We start from the raw sequence: 16,786 nt of genomic DNA, 5'->3' as shown, positions 1-16,786 counted from the left end.
AAAGAGTCTTGCTAACCATGGAATTAAGAACAAACCAGCTGGAGGAATTAATGTTGCGCAAGCATTTATTAAGAAAGAAGAGGTGCCAGAACCGAAGGTATCACTTTTAGTAGCTATTATTACTTCATTAAGTAATTGAACTAGATATGTATCTATGTCCTTTTTTTTTTTTTTTTTTTCCTGAAACCATCTTGATGCAGTGAAAAACTTAATTCTCAAAGACAGTTTTGTAATTACAGCTAAGTAGCCTTTTTGGGTATGTCTGCACTGGTATATAGAAAAGTGCTAGCGAGTGAGCTGTGGCAAATGATCTCTTCATCCACACTTCTTATTAGATTATACCATGACTGTTTTGGATCACTACAACTAGCCTAAAGTTTGGGTGCAGTTGGTATCATTTTTATCTCCTAGTCTAGCAGCATAGAGCCCTTCTTTACTTGCTTTCCCTCTATCTTGCTTTTGGAAAAAAAATAATTTGCTTATCTATTTTTATTTTTGATTTTTACATATTTTTAGTTCTAGAGCTTTATCTGATATGGAACTTTAAAATACATTTTAATGAGAGGAGAAATTCCATTTCTGAGTATGGTCTTTGTTCTGCTGCATCTATTTACACAGTTTTCAAACTTAATCAGTTCCATCACTGATGTCTGTCCATTGAGTATGGCATGTGTTCACAATAACAGTACTAATACAATTTATTCTTTACCCTTCATGCTCCTAAGGTCCCTGTCTTCCCCTCAGTTTAGAGTTTTATAATTGATAAGACCATTTGATGCAAATTGATCTTTGCCTGAACAGTTTTTTAAAAAGAACAGAAGTTGCTCCAAATCAGAAGTGAGCAGCAGATAGTGCTATTTATTTCAGTTTTAGTAGTTGTTATTAGATCGAAGTAGACAGCTAGATACTAGTTTTAGCATTCCAGAAAATACTTTTTCACTAAATAAACAAATAATAACTACCCAGAATCCTGTTATCCATAATAAAACTGACACATTAGGGCTTCGTGACTGCTAGTTAAATCTGAAATTTATCACTCCTCCCAGAAACAGTGACACTTCTATTTCAGTTTCCAGAAAGGGGTGATTGTCTTAATCAACTTCGACTTTAATGGTAGGTTAATCACATTTAGCCTGTGTGCTTTTAATTGCCACTGGTGACACCTAAATTGTCCATTGACTGTGTGGGAGCTGCAAATCACAGCAGGCTCAAAATTATTGACTCGGACATGACTATTACAGTGCAATTTTCTGTCCAAATGTTACTTTCAAATTCTCTGTAATGTCAGATGATACGAGACTGTAAAATGTTCACAGTTAAATATAGAGGATGTTACATTTTGTAAAGATCTATAGGTGGGCCACTGTGTTATGGAATTTGGGCTTCAAGAGCAAAGAGCTGTAGCAAAATAAGCCTTAAAAACTGTGTTTTAAAGATGCCACAGTTTTCACTGGTAACCTCTCTTCCCACATCTCTCAAGCCCCTGAATCTCAAGGCAGGGACTGGGGTAATGAAGTCCCTCCCATCGTGGGAGAAGATCAGGTTCAAGACTACCAGAGGAACCTGAACATACATAAGTCCGTGGGACCTGATGAGATGCTGCCCAGGTTCTAAGGAAATTGGCTGATGTAGTTGCAAGCCACTCTGCATCATAGTTGAAAAGTCATAGCAGTCGGGTGAAGTCCCTGACTGAAAAAGGAAAAACATCAAACCCATTTTCAAAAAAAGAGTAAAAAGGAGGGCCTTGGGAACTACCAACCAGTCAGCTTCACCTCTGTGCCTGGTAAGATCATGGAACAGATCCTCCTGGAAGATATGTCGAGACATATGGAAGACAGAGTGGTGATTAGAGACAGCTGACGTGGCTTCACTGAGGACAAATCATGGCTGACTAATCTGGTGGCGTTCTACAATGGAGTGACTGCATCAGCAGACAAGAGAAAAGCTTCAGATGTCATCTACCTGGACTCTGTAAGGCCTTTGAAACAGTCCCGTCCAACATTCTTACCTGTAGATTGGAGACATATGGATTTGATGGATGGACTGTTAGATGGATAAGAAATTGGCTGGATGGCCACGTCCAAGGAGTTACGCTCAATGGCTCAATGTCCAAGTGGAAACCAGTAATGAGTGGTTTCCCTCAAGTGTCTCTATTGGGACCAGTATTGTTCAGTGTATTAATAACATAGTGGGATTGAGTGCACCCTCAGCAAGTTTGCTGATGACACCAAGCTGTGTGGTGCAGTCAGCATGTTGGAGGGAAGGGATGCCATCCAGAGGGACCTGGACAGGCTTGAGGAGCGGGCCCATGAAAACCTCATGAAGTCCAACAAGGCCAAGTGCAAGGTCCTGCACCTGGAGCAAGGCCATCCCCAACATCAGTACAGACTAGAGGATGAACAGATTGAGAGCAGCCCTGTGGAGAAGGACTTGGGGGTACTAGTGGATTAAAAACTGGCCATGAGCTGGCACTGTGTGCTTACAGCTCAGAAAGCCAACCATATCCTGGGCTGCATCAAAAGAATTGTGACCAGGAGGTCGAGGGAGGTGATTCTCCCCCTCTGCTCCGCTCTTGTGAGACCCGACTTGGAGTACTGCCTCCAGATCTGGGGTCTCCAGTACGAGAAAGACATAGACCAGAGCAGGGCCATGAAAATGGTCACAGGGCTGAAACACCTCCCATATGAGAACAGGCTGAGAGAGTTGGGTTTCTTCAGCCTACAGGGAAGAAGGCTCCGGGGAGACCTTATTGCAGCCTTTCAAAATATATAGGGGGCTTGTAAGAAAGATGGAGAAAGACTTTTTACCAAGGCCTGTAGTAACAGGACAAGGGGCAATGGTTTTAAACTGAAAGACAGTAGGTTTAGATTGCACATAAGGAGGAAATATTTTATGATGAGGGTGGTGAAACACTGGAACAGGCTGCCCAGAGAAGCTGTGGATGCCCCATCCCTGGAGATGTTCAAACTCAAGTTGGATGGGGCTTTGAGCAACCTGGTCTAGTGAAAGATGTTCCTGCCCATGGCAGGGGGTTTGGACTAAATGATCTCTAAAGGTCCCTTCCAACCCAAACTATTCCATGATTCTATGAAAAATATTTTTGCTATAATTCATTTAGAATACATCGTGTCTGTGATGTATTAGCCCAGTGGCGTGTTGCGGTATGGATATGATGAGTTTGAAATGAGTTTATGAACCTAGGGCAGTTGTTGCTGCGTGGTTTCTGGAATCTTTACAGAACAACACACCATCTTGTATTGTTTGCAAATTATATGTGAATACGTCCATATTTGTATGTTTAAGTGTAGGCATATAGTTCAAGTTAATTCTTTAAATTTTCAGCGGGATTTTCAAAGGTGCCCAAAGACATAAGCACACCATGCCATTGGAATGATGGTTTCTCTGAAAATCAATTTTTTTTTATTAGTTTAAATACTAGTAGCTTAAATAATTACAGCTGCTAATGGTTGTTTTCAAAACCCACAATACCAGAAAACCTTTGTAAGGCATCCCATTGTTGTATGTTTTATCAAGGTCATGTTTTACAGAATTTACTTCTAGAAATGTTTTAGAGAAAATTAAATTTGTGCTTACCTAAAGCTGTATTGCCCAAGTTCATCTGTACCAGGCCTTGTATGGATTATGGTATTTCCTTGGAGTAAGTCTTTGAGTTAATAAAACTGCTTAGCAGTTTTGATTGCTGCTGTGTATTTACACTTGATCAAAACTGAATTCTGTTTGAAAGTGATATTTTTTCTCTGTGTTTTGTACTTTAAAAAACAGTTGGGACTTAGTGAATGTTTGAAGAAACTCTTCCTCCAGCATTTCTCAATATATGTGACTCTGACTGTCCCATTGCCACACCCTCCAAATGCAGATAATTTAAAACAGCAAAATGTTGAATCCTGGTATGTTAATAATACAGCACACAGAGCAGATCTGTCAGTTTTTGAAAAACAGTTTGCAATGTTAAAATTGAATGATGTTACAAGATAGAGCATTACTGCAGTCTCTTGCCTTCTTTTGAGACACATGACATAGTTCATATTTGTTGATTTTTCTCTAGTATGTACATACCTTACATTGTTCTCCAGTGGCATCTGAATCTTTCTTCTGTGCAGTAGAAACACCTTCTATATCTTACTGTAATATTTAGAGACCACAGCGAAATAAGGTTTTAGCTTTGGGAGAAACCATCTTTCACTTTCCAAATTAAGCTCTCTAATAATAACTCAATTCCATTGAACTACATCTGATTGACAAAGAGGGAAATGCTATAGCTCTTCTTTCGAAAGCTGAATGAAGATATTTAGTTCTCAGGCAGATGAGATGAGAAAGACTATGGACTTGCTGCCTTCAGGTTCATCTGTTTGACTTGACTTTTGTTTTGGGAACTCATTATGCAAATCCACCACTTAAAAATATACTTGTACATGCTGACAGTGAGTCTTAAGAGGAATATGTATTTTGATTTCAAGCACCATGTGGGTTTTTTAACTTTCATTATTTATTTTTTCTCTTTAAATAAATTAGTTTTAAATTGAAAAGGCCTTTATTGCAATATTCAGTTTAGTTTTTCTAGTGTGAATACAGAATGCTTATATGGCAAACTAAACTGCCAGCTTTCATGATAACGTCATGTCTTAATTTTCATGTAAGTAATATACATTCTAATGCTTAAAGGACTTGCCATCTCATTGGCATGGCTAATATCCCAGAAAAGACAATCCTTTCTAAGTTAGGCATGTAATACCTGAAAACATAGGTTCCTGCCAGTTACGAAACTGGCAGAACTTTTAACTTTTGCAGTTCCTGACTTAAAAAAAAAAAGTTTTCCTTTTAGCTTTAGAAGTGTAACAGTGAATTAATATAATTTAGGTAATTGGATTATATGGATTTTAAAACTGTGATGATAGATGTCATAAAGGCCGTGTGCCAGTCCATTTTTCTTCAGAAGCTGCACATCGTTGAGTTTTTGGAAGACCTCAGCACAACTTGAACGGGCAGAGGAAAAATGTGTGGTTTTTCTTCTCCCTATTAGTCCACAGAAGTTGATGAAGATGATTGGGATATATCATCAATAGAAGAATTTTTATTAATGAAAGATGACAGAGGCCAGAAGGCATTGACAGCTCAGAAAAATGAGTCCAATGCTGCATCTGTGATACATGCATGGGGTCTTCGGAAGATAAGTGTACCAAAGGAGGAAGGTAGCGTATTCATACTTCTACATTAAAAGCCTTAAGTGCCCAACTCACCTAGAGGAGCACTTAAGTATTCTGTATTACACATTGTAATTCAATATATGGTATTTTATAAGAAAAGGACATGTAAGAAAAAACTGTGTGCTTGGTTTTGTGTCATGATCATACATCATATTTATGATACATCCTTATATGTAAACAACACACATAAATACACAGAGATGCCAAGAAACTTAAATTTGAGATTTTAAAACATACGGTACTATCAGGCTTCAACCTCATCTTAAAAATTACTCATCCAAGATTTTTTTTTTTAATCCTTTCCCAAATTTAAGGGAGGAGGGAGATTTTCTTATTTTGTCTTGAGAATAATAGTCAAATTTCAGATTTGTTCAAGATACCTAAGTGACCTTCCAGGCTGAGATAATATATTTGAGCTACTGGTAAAGTAATAGCCTCAGTCTTACCTAGAACTTACGTAGTAGTTTCTAGCGCTAACTTTTCAATATACCTAAAGGTCAAAGCTGTGTCAGTTATATAAAGATACTTCAGGTTATTTTTAGAGGGAAAGTAATGTTGACAACTGACTGCTTGTACTGTGCATTGTATTCTGTGAACAGAAACAGCCTTCATATTATCAACACGTGTCATTTCCTCACCGGCTGAAATTCTGGACTTCCTGAAGTCCACAGGTGTTTGCTCACATAGCATGTGATTTTATCTCATAGATAAATACAGAGTAAAAATACCCCAAAATAGTATTAATAACTCTTAATATTTTGTATTTTAACAGGTCTTCCTGAAGCTGATAATACAAGCACATTAAAAAGCAGCTTAGTCACTGTAACAGATTGGAGTGATTCTTCAGATATATAATTGTTGCATTCCTGATGGGAGGTACTGCTTTCGGGCTCCGTTGGGGTTGAAAATGTAGTTGAAAACATCAAGTGTTTCCTATTCATTTCTCATATCAGTCACGTAATAACAAGGAATACTGTTTACAGAGCTCTTGTGGCTTTCAGTCCTGAATTTGAAACAAGAATATTCATATACACGTTACTGGCCGTGTCTGTTTGGAAACTGAGAGTTAATGTGTCTTTCCCGTGAACTCAATGGTGAAAGTCTCTTTGATTTCACTGAGGTGAATATTTTGCCTCTCATGTTTACATTAAAGATTGAAACTGGTCTTGCAAGAAAACCTGTTAACCAGTGAACAGAATTGACTCCAGAGTATTACTTTATAAAATTTTTAGATGCACATTTTCTTGTATTTTATCATAAACTTTATATAAAATTGTGAACATTTTAAATAAAATATTTCCATATATTAAAATGTTGCATTTCTGACATGGTTTACAATAAACACAAAATTTAAAGGAAAAAAAAGGCCTCAGCTATAAAGCTAGTTATTATTAAATGCCTCCTATTTTGGGAAGTTACTCTTTTTTTTTATTTTTTCGATTAAGAATTGAGTCTTACTGAACATACAAACACAAAAATTGGAAAGGAGACTAAAACGTCAAGCTAAGGTGAGGAAAGTAATGACCTGCCATTGTGCAAGTACTTTTCATGTTTTTGTTCTGTCCATATTGGCTGCCTTCTTAAAAAAAAAAAGATAGTGTTTTGACTTAAATGCAATACAAAAATAAGGTAAATTAAAAAGAACCTTGAATGGCTTAAGAACCTTGAATGGCTTTGCAGTTCTGATGTATTTTAGATGGCATCAGATGCAAAAACTTTTCTGTCATCCTGTGCCATTCAAAACCAGGACTATTCATTTTTATATGTACACCCTTGTCCCAAAATGAAATTCCAAGAGCCCATCAGTTGAAACCTCAAGAGAGGCCTGAGTTTGTGTCTAGTTTTAGGATCCCAGTCTAGACAGTGTTTTGTGGTTATTCATAATCTCTAATCCCATTTCCTGAATAATTATTCAATATTCCCTCAAAAGCCATCGCCTTTCTATGGACAGGCCCTCCCAAAAAAGTACTAGCTGAATTTTTGAACTGTTGTAACTAATTCAGGATTACCTAAAAAGTGCTGTTAATTATTGCCTGCTTTTATTTGGTCAGCCCTTCAGGAAGGGCATTGTCAGAGTGGGCCAGCTGGTATTGCCTGGGCGTTCTCCTTCCCTTTCGTATCCCAGTGGCTTGGAGCCATTCTGGAGATGAAGGTGTCCCGACACCCTGCGCAGCAGGAGGGAATGAAAACAACCTCCTGGAAGTGACTTATCACCGGCAGGGCAGGAGCCCAGCAGCACAAAGCACATGCAGAAAGTAGGAACTGTCTCCAAGCCATGTCTTGCCCACCACAAAACTCCCCCTGGGCTGCAGCCTCAACCTTTTCTCTCCCTGCTGCACACACGAATGCTCACGATCCCACATGCATTCTTATTTGGCCATGCAAGACCCTCTCTGGTGACTGTTTATGTAACAACTGGCCCTGACTCTCCTTAGCACCTGCTCCTGCCTCCCCAAATCCCATACTTATTTCCACTTCACCCAGTCTCTTCCTTTTCTTATTCCTATGGCACCGAATTGGCCAGGTTGCATGTTCATCGACCCCAGAAATGTGATGAGGAGGTAAGAGCCTGCTGATTCCCACTGACCCATCCTCTGGTGCTGCAGTTACGATGAGTTCTGCAATTCTGACGTCACTGCTCACCAGCGATGAAGTATTTTACATACCAACCTGCACAGAGTATGGCTGTTCTGTCCAGTAGCGAACCCATTTCAGAAACGGCTGCAATGATGTGCTGCAGTTGATATGATGTGTGTGATGCCGTTCCCGTAAGCAATTGACATACTGAGTTGGTAATTATCCCATTTATTTTTTTTCAAGAAAGCAACATCAGCTCATGATTTCCAGGTATAAACTTTATAATACCAACATCAATCTTAAAATATTATATAATAAAATTTACATCAATATGTAAAAAGCTGCAAGTTGATGTTTTAAAAAGTCATTGTCTTAGTGGTAATTACATTGGGGTTGGGGGGAAATCACTCTGCAGGAAACATACAAACTCATTTTTAAAACGCTTTGAATCTTCCAACAGTACAATTAAACATAAGCATTCTTGTCAAAGTGCTTTGGTGGGGTTTTGTCTGGGACACTGTTGTGGACCTTTGTACGAGAAGACATCACAGATGCGGCTCCATTGTATGCATACCCCCTCCTGAAAAGAAAAGAGAGTCAACCATTCACAGCTCATCACACAGACAGGTGCCATCTCTGTATCCAAGCGTTACAGCAATGTAAAACCAGAAGAAATGTACAGGAACGTGCCTATAAATTTCAGGGGAGGGGGCACGGGAGACACCTTCCTTACCTCTGTGGTCACATTCTGGTTTGACATTTCCTCTCCAGCATCTCCCTTTGCAATTCACTTTTATATAAACTTGTATCCCTTGTTCACAGACACATAAATTAGGGCCCAGTCATGAAACATTTAGGCGGTGGCAGATCCCAGGTGAACAGTTACTCCCTCCAGCTGTGCCCCTTCATTATCATCCCTCTGCTGCTGCTGCTGGAGGTCCCTCTGCTACCACCACTGTCCATCTCTCTCACTTTTGATCTAATGAATTGTGATTACATAAACTTGGTCCATTCACATCAGGTAAGGTGACCTGACCACTTTTCCTACCTCAGTGAATGCATTTTTTCCAGCTGTAGCAAATTACCAAGTACATAAAACACAAGTATTTGTTCTGAGTCAACAGCTTTTCTTAATTACATTACTGATGGACAGAGCATTATCCTTAAATTCCATTATTTTCTTTCACCCACACAATCCTTTTCTGAACCTCGCTACAAAGTGTTTTGGACAAGTAATCAAGACACACACATATAGTGGGTACAAATGTGGTAGTACTGATTTCTTTCAATAAGTACTACTTGTGTTTTACCTTGGAGAATTACTGTTTTCAGCTATTGAGAAGCAGAATATACTGCCGCCAATTATGCAGAGTGAAGCTCCAGCCCATCCAATGAACAAAGCTGCTCCTAATTCATACCTACAGGAAGTTAATAAATGGGTTTAACAAAAAAGCATGAATTTAACAGTTTTTGTGAAGAAAAGAATTAAATATTATTTTTTCCTTAATAACTTTCCATTGACATACACATTATTCATTGCAAAATCAGCAGCTCTGCCGTTCACCCATGTTCTTTTCATTATTTCTCTCTTACTCAGGAGACAAACTCTGTCCCTGCGGTACACTCAGGCAACGCTCATCTCCCCACACAGGCAGCCAGGGTGCCTGGCTGTTCCACACCTCCTCCTGGGTTGCTTGGCTGCTGAGTTACATACCTGTTTATGGCACACAGCTCCTGTCCCCTTGGACCAATTCAGGTTTGTTCCTGCTGGCTCCCAAACTGGACTGGGGCTTTCACTGAGCTGGTGACTTGAGCTGCTGCCTACAACTCTCCTTAACTCTCCCCTCTGGCTCTCAGGGTCTCTCTCCCTCCCTATCCATGCTCCAGCCCACTTAAAACATGAGGTTTTAATATGTATCTAGAGTATGTATACGCAATATGAATACACACACATGCAATATATGCATATACAGATGTATCTGATACATGCACATGCATATACAGATGTGCACATACATGCATGCATATGCAGATGTACATGTGTGTACACATGCATATGTGGACGTGTTGGAGACTTTTGACTTCTCTAGTCCCTTTGGCTAGATTCAGGCTGGAGGACACCACTCCTCTCCAAGCCTTTGGGCACAGCTCTGCGTCACCAGCAATGGTCCTCTCTGCCACCCGGGGCAGCCACCATTTGTTTGCAGCCAGAAACTCCTCAGTTCAACTCTGAGAGGAGATGGTGGTGCTTTAGGAGCTTTATCACGAGGGTAACTCCAAGTTTCTAAAGCAACAGTAGTAACTGAAAGAGAAGAAGGGCGTGGGGAAGACATTCTTTTCCTCCCCCTGCTTGAGCTCAGTGCCCATAACCTGAGCTCTGGAGCTTCACAACAAGCAGCGAGCCATGGCTGCCACTTGTCTGCCCCATTCCCAGCCCTTTGCCTGAGGTGCCGCTCTTTACACCACTTTCAGGATGACCTGCATTAGGCCCAACACTCTTGAGAATCTCATATTCCTTGCTATTAGGACCATGTCTTCTGCTTCTTCTTCTCTGCTCCAGTTCCTCCTTGAGGAAACCTTTATCTCCTTCTGACTATGAAAACACAGGCCCCTGTCCCCCATCCAGCTGCACTTATCGGTCAGGTGGCTGTAGTGGTTCAAGCCTTTGCTAGGAAGTTTGTTTATTTATTGTAAGCTCTGGTATGACAGCCTCTGCTTGATGGCCTGCCTGTGCAACTGGAAGACAGTGCAGCTGGTTCCATGTGAACAGATCCTAGTTTAACATTAGTTGAAATACACAACTGAAAACACCTGTAAGCTGTTCTACAAAACTCAGCTTTACAATGATGACACTGTGGAAACACTGAAAAATTGCCAGTGAGCTTGGACACCCAAAAAATGATACAACGACTTCTATAATACAAGGGGGCAAACGCTGGCTGGAGAATCAAAAAATGTTTTTTCCATATACTCTTGAGATTACAACCAAAGGTAAAGCACAGGCTTAAAAAAAGAAAAAATAGTCATACTGAGAGAAAAAGACACACTTAAGATGTCAGTGCTAGATGTTAGGGACACCCATGTTCAAGCCATGTCTGGCTCGGGGACTTATTGACAAAAAGAGATGAAGCCCTTCGAGCTCAGCAGCAGGACACTTCATGAGGGCTTGCACCTGACTTCGTGGCCCCACTGGAGCTCTGACTTCTAGGATTCTTTTTAATTTTCCATTCACATCATCATCCCTTGCTAAAAAAGGATCAGATTCCCCCAAACATTCTCCATATGCAGTGTGGGACTTAGGCACTCAGCCCCCAAATTAAACTGCTGGAAATCATAGCTCAGCTGCCTTTCACCCTTGGAAAACTTTGCACCCGACCCGTTTGACTTCAAAATCTGCCAAACCGGTAAAGCTTTAATTCTAACTCACATTTCCAACCATGTGCTATGGTTTTCATAAAACTTGAGCAGATTTCTGTCTGTTCAAGGACTGGGGGTTCTCTGATTAGAAGCAGGTACATCAGAGCTCATCACCTGGGATCCCGTTACAGTCAACACACAAGAAATACACCAAGTACACTTCTATAATATGCATGCTGCATCACACCCTCAGGGTGCCTCTTTAACGAGCTGTAAAGGCCAGTCAAAGTGATTAACTCTGATGTCACATGCCATGAGGTCAGCCCCAGCCTGGGGAATCCCTCCATCCCCGCAGATACTGCCAGTGCACACCTAAGGTACGTGGGTCAGGACCAGGCTCCCCAAAGAAGTTAGTGCAGACCACAGACATGCTGGAGGAACACGGCTGGACCAAGGCCCAGGAAGGATGTTGCTGTAACAACTTATTTGCCAAAACCATTTGCCTAGAAAGTGGGAAACACAAGTTTGTTTCCACATTTCCATCTAAAAACATAGACAGTTGGCCAGATGTGAATGTGAGAGAGAGATAAAGGACACCAATTGCCGTCTCCCCTTCTGAAGCTCTTCAGTTGTACAGAAAAGAAACCAAGATTACATTGGGTTTAACTGGGTGGAAAAGGGTTACCTGACTGCTGCCTACTACTTGGGTAAGAACGTATGGAGTCCAGCCTTTGCTCTTGGGATTGCTTGTGTTTTTTAAACAACATTTGTTACTATAACATATAAAACCAGATTGCATATATATGGACTCTTCTCAGGCGACTGCCACACCATGAGGTTAATGAGTTGTAGAGCTGGCCTCATCAGTCTTTCCTCCACAACTTTAAACAGATAAAAGACTTTTTGATTGACACTGTTGCTTATGAGGAAAACTTCCAACTTTCAATTGCATATCAACTTGTGCACAGCTCCCTGGCTTCTATCCAACTCATCTTTTCAGCATTTAAGAAGGAACCCTAATCTCACACCAAAATCCAGTATGTAAAAAAACTTACTATATGAAAAAACCCTTACATACATTGGTACATCCAGAAAAAAAAGAAAAAAAAATAAGACAAACTTTTTTAGAAGAATTTTCTGCACTTGCTGTTTTTCCCTTCATTCATTATCATTAAAATACTTGCGGGAAACACACTCTCCCATTCTCATAATTCTTGGTTGCAAGAACCAAAGCAGCCACTCTCTGAGGTCTGTGGCTGTGTATCCACTGTCTCCAATCAGTGAAATCAATCTGATCAGAGGTCACTTAGAGATCACTGGAAGCTCCGGTGGGGGTGCAGGACATTGATGAAGAGGCTTAGAGGTGGTGACCGCTGAGGACTATGAGAATTCAACTGCAGAGAACTGAAAGACACCTTCAACTACACTGACCAACAGGCTAAAAGCTGATTTTTTTGCTGTAATCCAGGGAGGCAGAATTCAGTAAAGAAAGAATGTACAATATTAGTATAGAAGAAAAATATTCTAGTTGTTACATACATTAGGACCATGAAGGAAACTTCCAAACAAACCAGTGGAAGCTTCATTAGCCGACTGGATGTTGGCATGTGTAAAGGACATGCATACCTACCTACCTACCTACTGAATCAGCACAACTACCCAAGCCAAATATACATTCTGAATGTCTAATTCTTATGATTGGACGATGAAAAATAGATTCAAATGTAACAGCAGGACAATGGAAAGAGGGCCTGTGTGACTTGTGCACAATCCATTCAGAGACAAGAAAGCTGAAGGGAAACAATTCTCTGTAAAAGAGAATGGGAAGTTAAGCCAGATAATTTGGATAAACTAACCCATACATCATGATTATGGAGTTCAAACTGTGGCAAGGGACAAAAAGGATAAAGACTATAAGAGGGGTTTTTTTTTAACTCAAAGTAGCAAAGTGACAAAATAATTTCCTAAGAGAAGCTGTGGGAGCAAAATTAGCAAGAGAGTAAAACAGAAGCACAGATTTTCCTCTGAAAAAGGTGTCTGAAGAAAAATGAAATCCATCTTGGCTGCAAGCACCAAAGTGTCCTGTGCTGTCCCCAAGACTGCGTGGGTTATTACATAGGGTCAAGCAGTTCTTCTGGAGCTGTTTTAAATTGGCAATGCAAACTATTGCATCGGGACATGAAGTCCAGCCTTTCTTTCTAAGTAAGGCGGGTTTTCAGACGTCCCCAGGGTGCCTGTCATTCCTCAGTTAGTTACATAATTCAAACCAGAAGTCTCTCAGGCAACAGCTTTAGGCAGGTCTCTGATTCCTCCAGCACCCATCCATAGTCAGGGTGCCCTTTCCAAATGCAGAAGGCTGGAAGGAAATTCTGATGGCTGAAATGATGCTAAACATCTTGTGTCACTTGTTTTCCACTAACAGTATCTCAAGCCTGTCTTTGACACCATCAGAATAACTTCAGGAGAGAAATGTGCAGGAAAAGGTGAAAGGCTGAAACACAAAGCAGCACCCTCTGTCAGTGAAGAGCCAATGCCAAACTTCTACAATATACCAGCAAAGCATATTAAGTGCTTCTGCAATGTATATCAAAGTACGAGTTCACAGAAATACAACGAAATATGTTACTCCAACATATTTTACATTGGTTGAGAGAGAAAGGAGGTGAATGCCACCATTAGCTTAACCCGACATTAGCTACACCACGTGCAGCTCAAATTATAACTTCTGGCTCTCCTCGCTGCCTTTATCTTTGCAGTCGCGATAATGCGCGTCCACAGTTGAGTTCTGCTGGTTGTTCGGGAAAAAGGTAAGTTCTGCAGAGGTTGTTTTACTACCTTTATTTCAATATTTATTGCCTTGCAGTAAACTCCGCTGTGAGGTGTGCCTGCTCTTTTGCAGCAGAACGGTGTGGGAATACAGTGTAGGAAAGAGACTTCTGGCAACAACCATGGTATTTTTCACTAAGAACAGTAAGCCTGATGAATAATTAACTTCTGGCTATATAGCCAGGCTCCATTTTCTTCAGAGTACCTCACATCCTTGTTTCTTTCGGAGGTGTCTGGATCCTGTCCTCACAGTATCAAACAAGCAGAAACTATAACAGAATTATGGAGGAAACTAATATGAACTTGTTTTCAAGACAGGAAGGAGAAGCAGTGTTAGCCTTACTGCAAACATGGAACCAGCTGATGTTATTAATTCAGACTATTTTCTTTCTATCAAGGAGAAACAGAAAGGGTCAGGGTTCCTTACTAAGCCCTTACTTGGGTCTCAGAGAAACATATACCCAATGCTTGATGTATCCTGGAATCACCACCAAGAAAACTCTGAAATCCTTGTCTTGCAAGATAACTTCACATTCTGTAAGAAGCCAAAAGAGGAAATTCTACAGTGCTACAATTTACGGCTAACATTTTCAGACTTTGTAGTTAAGATGTGAATCCAAAATCCAAGCACTAGTTCATGAATTGGTGCCTTTGTAGGTCCCGAGAACTTGCACAGCTTTAAAAGGAGTTTTTAGGGATGCTCCCTATTTCTGGTATGGATCCTAAAATTCTATGAATGCATGCTCCCTTAAATTTAATTACTAGTCAAAGCATTTCTGTTAGTGCTTATAAGATCGCAGGTTACAGTAAGGTTTATGATCCAAATTTCAGTCATCTGGATTTGAAAATCTGTCAGCAAAAAGCCCACAGAGCCTGCAGAAACCTCTCTTCAAGAGGACTCAAGATTGTGCAGTGCTCGACACCTTTACGGAAACCAGGTTCTATCAAAAGCTTAAGGAAATAATTTTCTTCCTTCCCTATCGAATGATGTACCTATTAAGTGCCTCGGTCTTGTGAAATCCTTTTGCGGCATCTCTGACACAAATGCAAGCTTCTCTCCTGATTACCCCTATTTGCTCTGCGGCAAGCAGGGCAGAACTCTCCCGAGCCATGATAAGCCTGGGCACAAAGATTACAGAGCAATCACTGTATGGGAAATTGTTTGTTCATTAAATTTCAGCACATGCATCACTCCAGTTGAGAAATATGATTAAATAAAAATGCAGCCCACTCTCCTTCTCTGCCCAACAGGCGAAGCACCTGCTCTCTGTCTCAATGGGCTCTGGCGCGCAGTATGAAACTTAAGGTCTACTTCTTTGAAAGATTTATGGGTATAGGAAAGTACTTACTTTTGTGCAACAAAAGAAGGATCAAAGAACTCAGACGTGATCCTGTTTGCATACAGGGAACAACTAGTCATAGAGCACAACCCTGAAAAGCATAAGACAAACCATTCAGTGGAGCCAGCAGAGGAGCTTTGGGCCTGACCCTGCAGCCAATGAAGCCATAGAGAATTGTGCGTGGATTTCTGTGGAAAAGAAGCAGCTCTGGTATGACTTCACATACCCAAACTTAAGAGAAATAAGGTATATTTACCAGAGAGTATGAAAATCAGTCCAGCTAAGCATGCTATTTTTGCTTTAGTCTGATCGGAGCCTCCGACTTTGGTACACTTCATCCCAACCAGTCCAAAAACGGCACCAAAGAAGCCCAGGCAGACGGCGGAGATCATCAGTCCTCTACAGGCTTGGATATAACCTGTGGTGAGAAAGAGTAAGGCTAACATGAGAACTGGGACTGCAACGGGTTTCGGTGTAGCTCCTCTCCCTCTGCGCAGCGTTAGGCATTCACTATTGCAAACCAAATCAGACCCTGGCTGGAGCCATGCGTCACCTTACCATTGAGTGCATACTCCCAGGGGATGTGTGCCCTTCACAGGGCATCATCACCTAAGCCCAGCTTGAAAGAAGCACACCTACAGCATTCAGGGCTGCAAAAAATAATCTCATGGCATTGGGTACAGTTTCCGCAAGAGATTGTACCCTGAGGTTTTGAAGAGCAACTCCACCTGGTCTGTGCAGTAGCTGCCACAGGCTGCAGAGCCACTCTGTGCACACCAAGCAAGCCTTACGTGTCAGTCTTGTTGTGAACGTGTCGCAGACGCAATACGACTGACCCCGCCTGGGGTCCGGGGCCTGCCTGGCCATCCCACCAGTTTGATTTGGGTCAACGAAGGCCCTCATTCTGCAAGGAAGTCAAACACGTGCTCAGCTCCACGGACAGCAGTAACCCTTTGAGATAAAACAAACTGCCGCCATACTGCCTGGACAAAAGAGGCTGGCTGTAGCCACACACCATTTTGCCATGCTGGCCGAGGCTGCCCAGAGCTGGAGCTCCCAGGGGCAGATTTTTTTTTACAGGTCACTTGGCCTCTTCTCCCTTCTGAGAATATCTTGTAATTGAAAGACTGCGATAACCTCGTATCACTGTTTACAGGGTAGAACACTACAACCTTACATGGCTGAATAACCATCACAAGATGTTGTTCTTCATAACTTGTTGTTACATCTCATTTAAAATGAAAAGGTACTTCCACTATTAGGGTATTCATTCTTTTCGCTTTGACCTCCAGTGTGTGGAAATGTTGAGAGCTAAACCATGTTTTCACTGCCTATTACACACATTAAATTACAACAGTAATAACAAATAAACAACAACAAAAAACCCTGTATAAAAGTCTTTAACATACAGGAAATTAATAAATTGTAAGTGGAACTGGAGGACATCTAATGAAAACAGAA

The 16,786-nt window shown here is 41.0% G+C and overlaps 2 protein-coding genes across 2 annotated transcripts in view; one reads left to right on the top strand and one right to left on the bottom strand.

Annotated features, from left to right (window-relative positions):
• LOC104469241 (zinc finger protein DZIP1-like) overlaps window positions 1-6,080 on the top strand; it is a gene marked incomplete at its 5' end in the record, with an annotated part of 27,864 nt that extends 21,784 nt beyond the window's left edge. Inside the window, 3 exons of the mRNA XM_010083682.1 lie at window positions 1-97; window positions 5,042-5,210; window positions 5,998-6,080. The exon at window positions 1-97 is cut by the window's left edge and continues 31 nt beyond it. Coding sequence (XP_010081984.1) covers window positions 1-97; window positions 5,042-5,210; window positions 5,998-6,080 — 349 coding nt within the window. The remainder of the gene's footprint in view (window positions 98-5,041; window positions 5,211-5,997) is intronic.
• A 1,934-nt stretch (window positions 6,081-8,014) lies between these two features.
• Window positions 8,015-15,747, bottom strand: CLDN10 (claudin 10). The gene is made up of 4 exons (XM_010083681.1): window positions 15,582-15,747; window positions 15,335-15,416; window positions 9,113-9,220; window positions 8,015-8,382 (listed from the first exon to the last, which is right to left on the bottom strand). Exons 1-4 carry the CDS (start codon window positions 15,715-15,717, stop codon window positions 8,268-8,270), a joined length of 441 nt encoding a protein of 146 aa, XP_010081983.1. The 5' UTR covers window positions 15,718-15,747; the 3' UTR covers window positions 8,015-8,267.
• Window positions 15,748-16,786: the final 1,039 nt, after the last annotated feature.

This window comes from Pterocles gutturalis, unplaced genomic scaffold (assembly GCF_000699245.1).
Source record: "Pterocles gutturalis isolate BGI_N339 unplaced genomic scaffold, ASM69924v1 scaffold4575, whole genome shotgun sequence".
In the NCBI taxonomy this organism is placed as follows: domain Eukaryota; kingdom Metazoa; phylum Chordata; class Aves; order Pterocliformes; family Pteroclidae; genus Pterocles; species Pterocles gutturalis.
The sequence above is the reverse complement of the archived record's forward strand: the minus strand, read 5'-3'. Positions and strand labels throughout refer to the sequence as shown.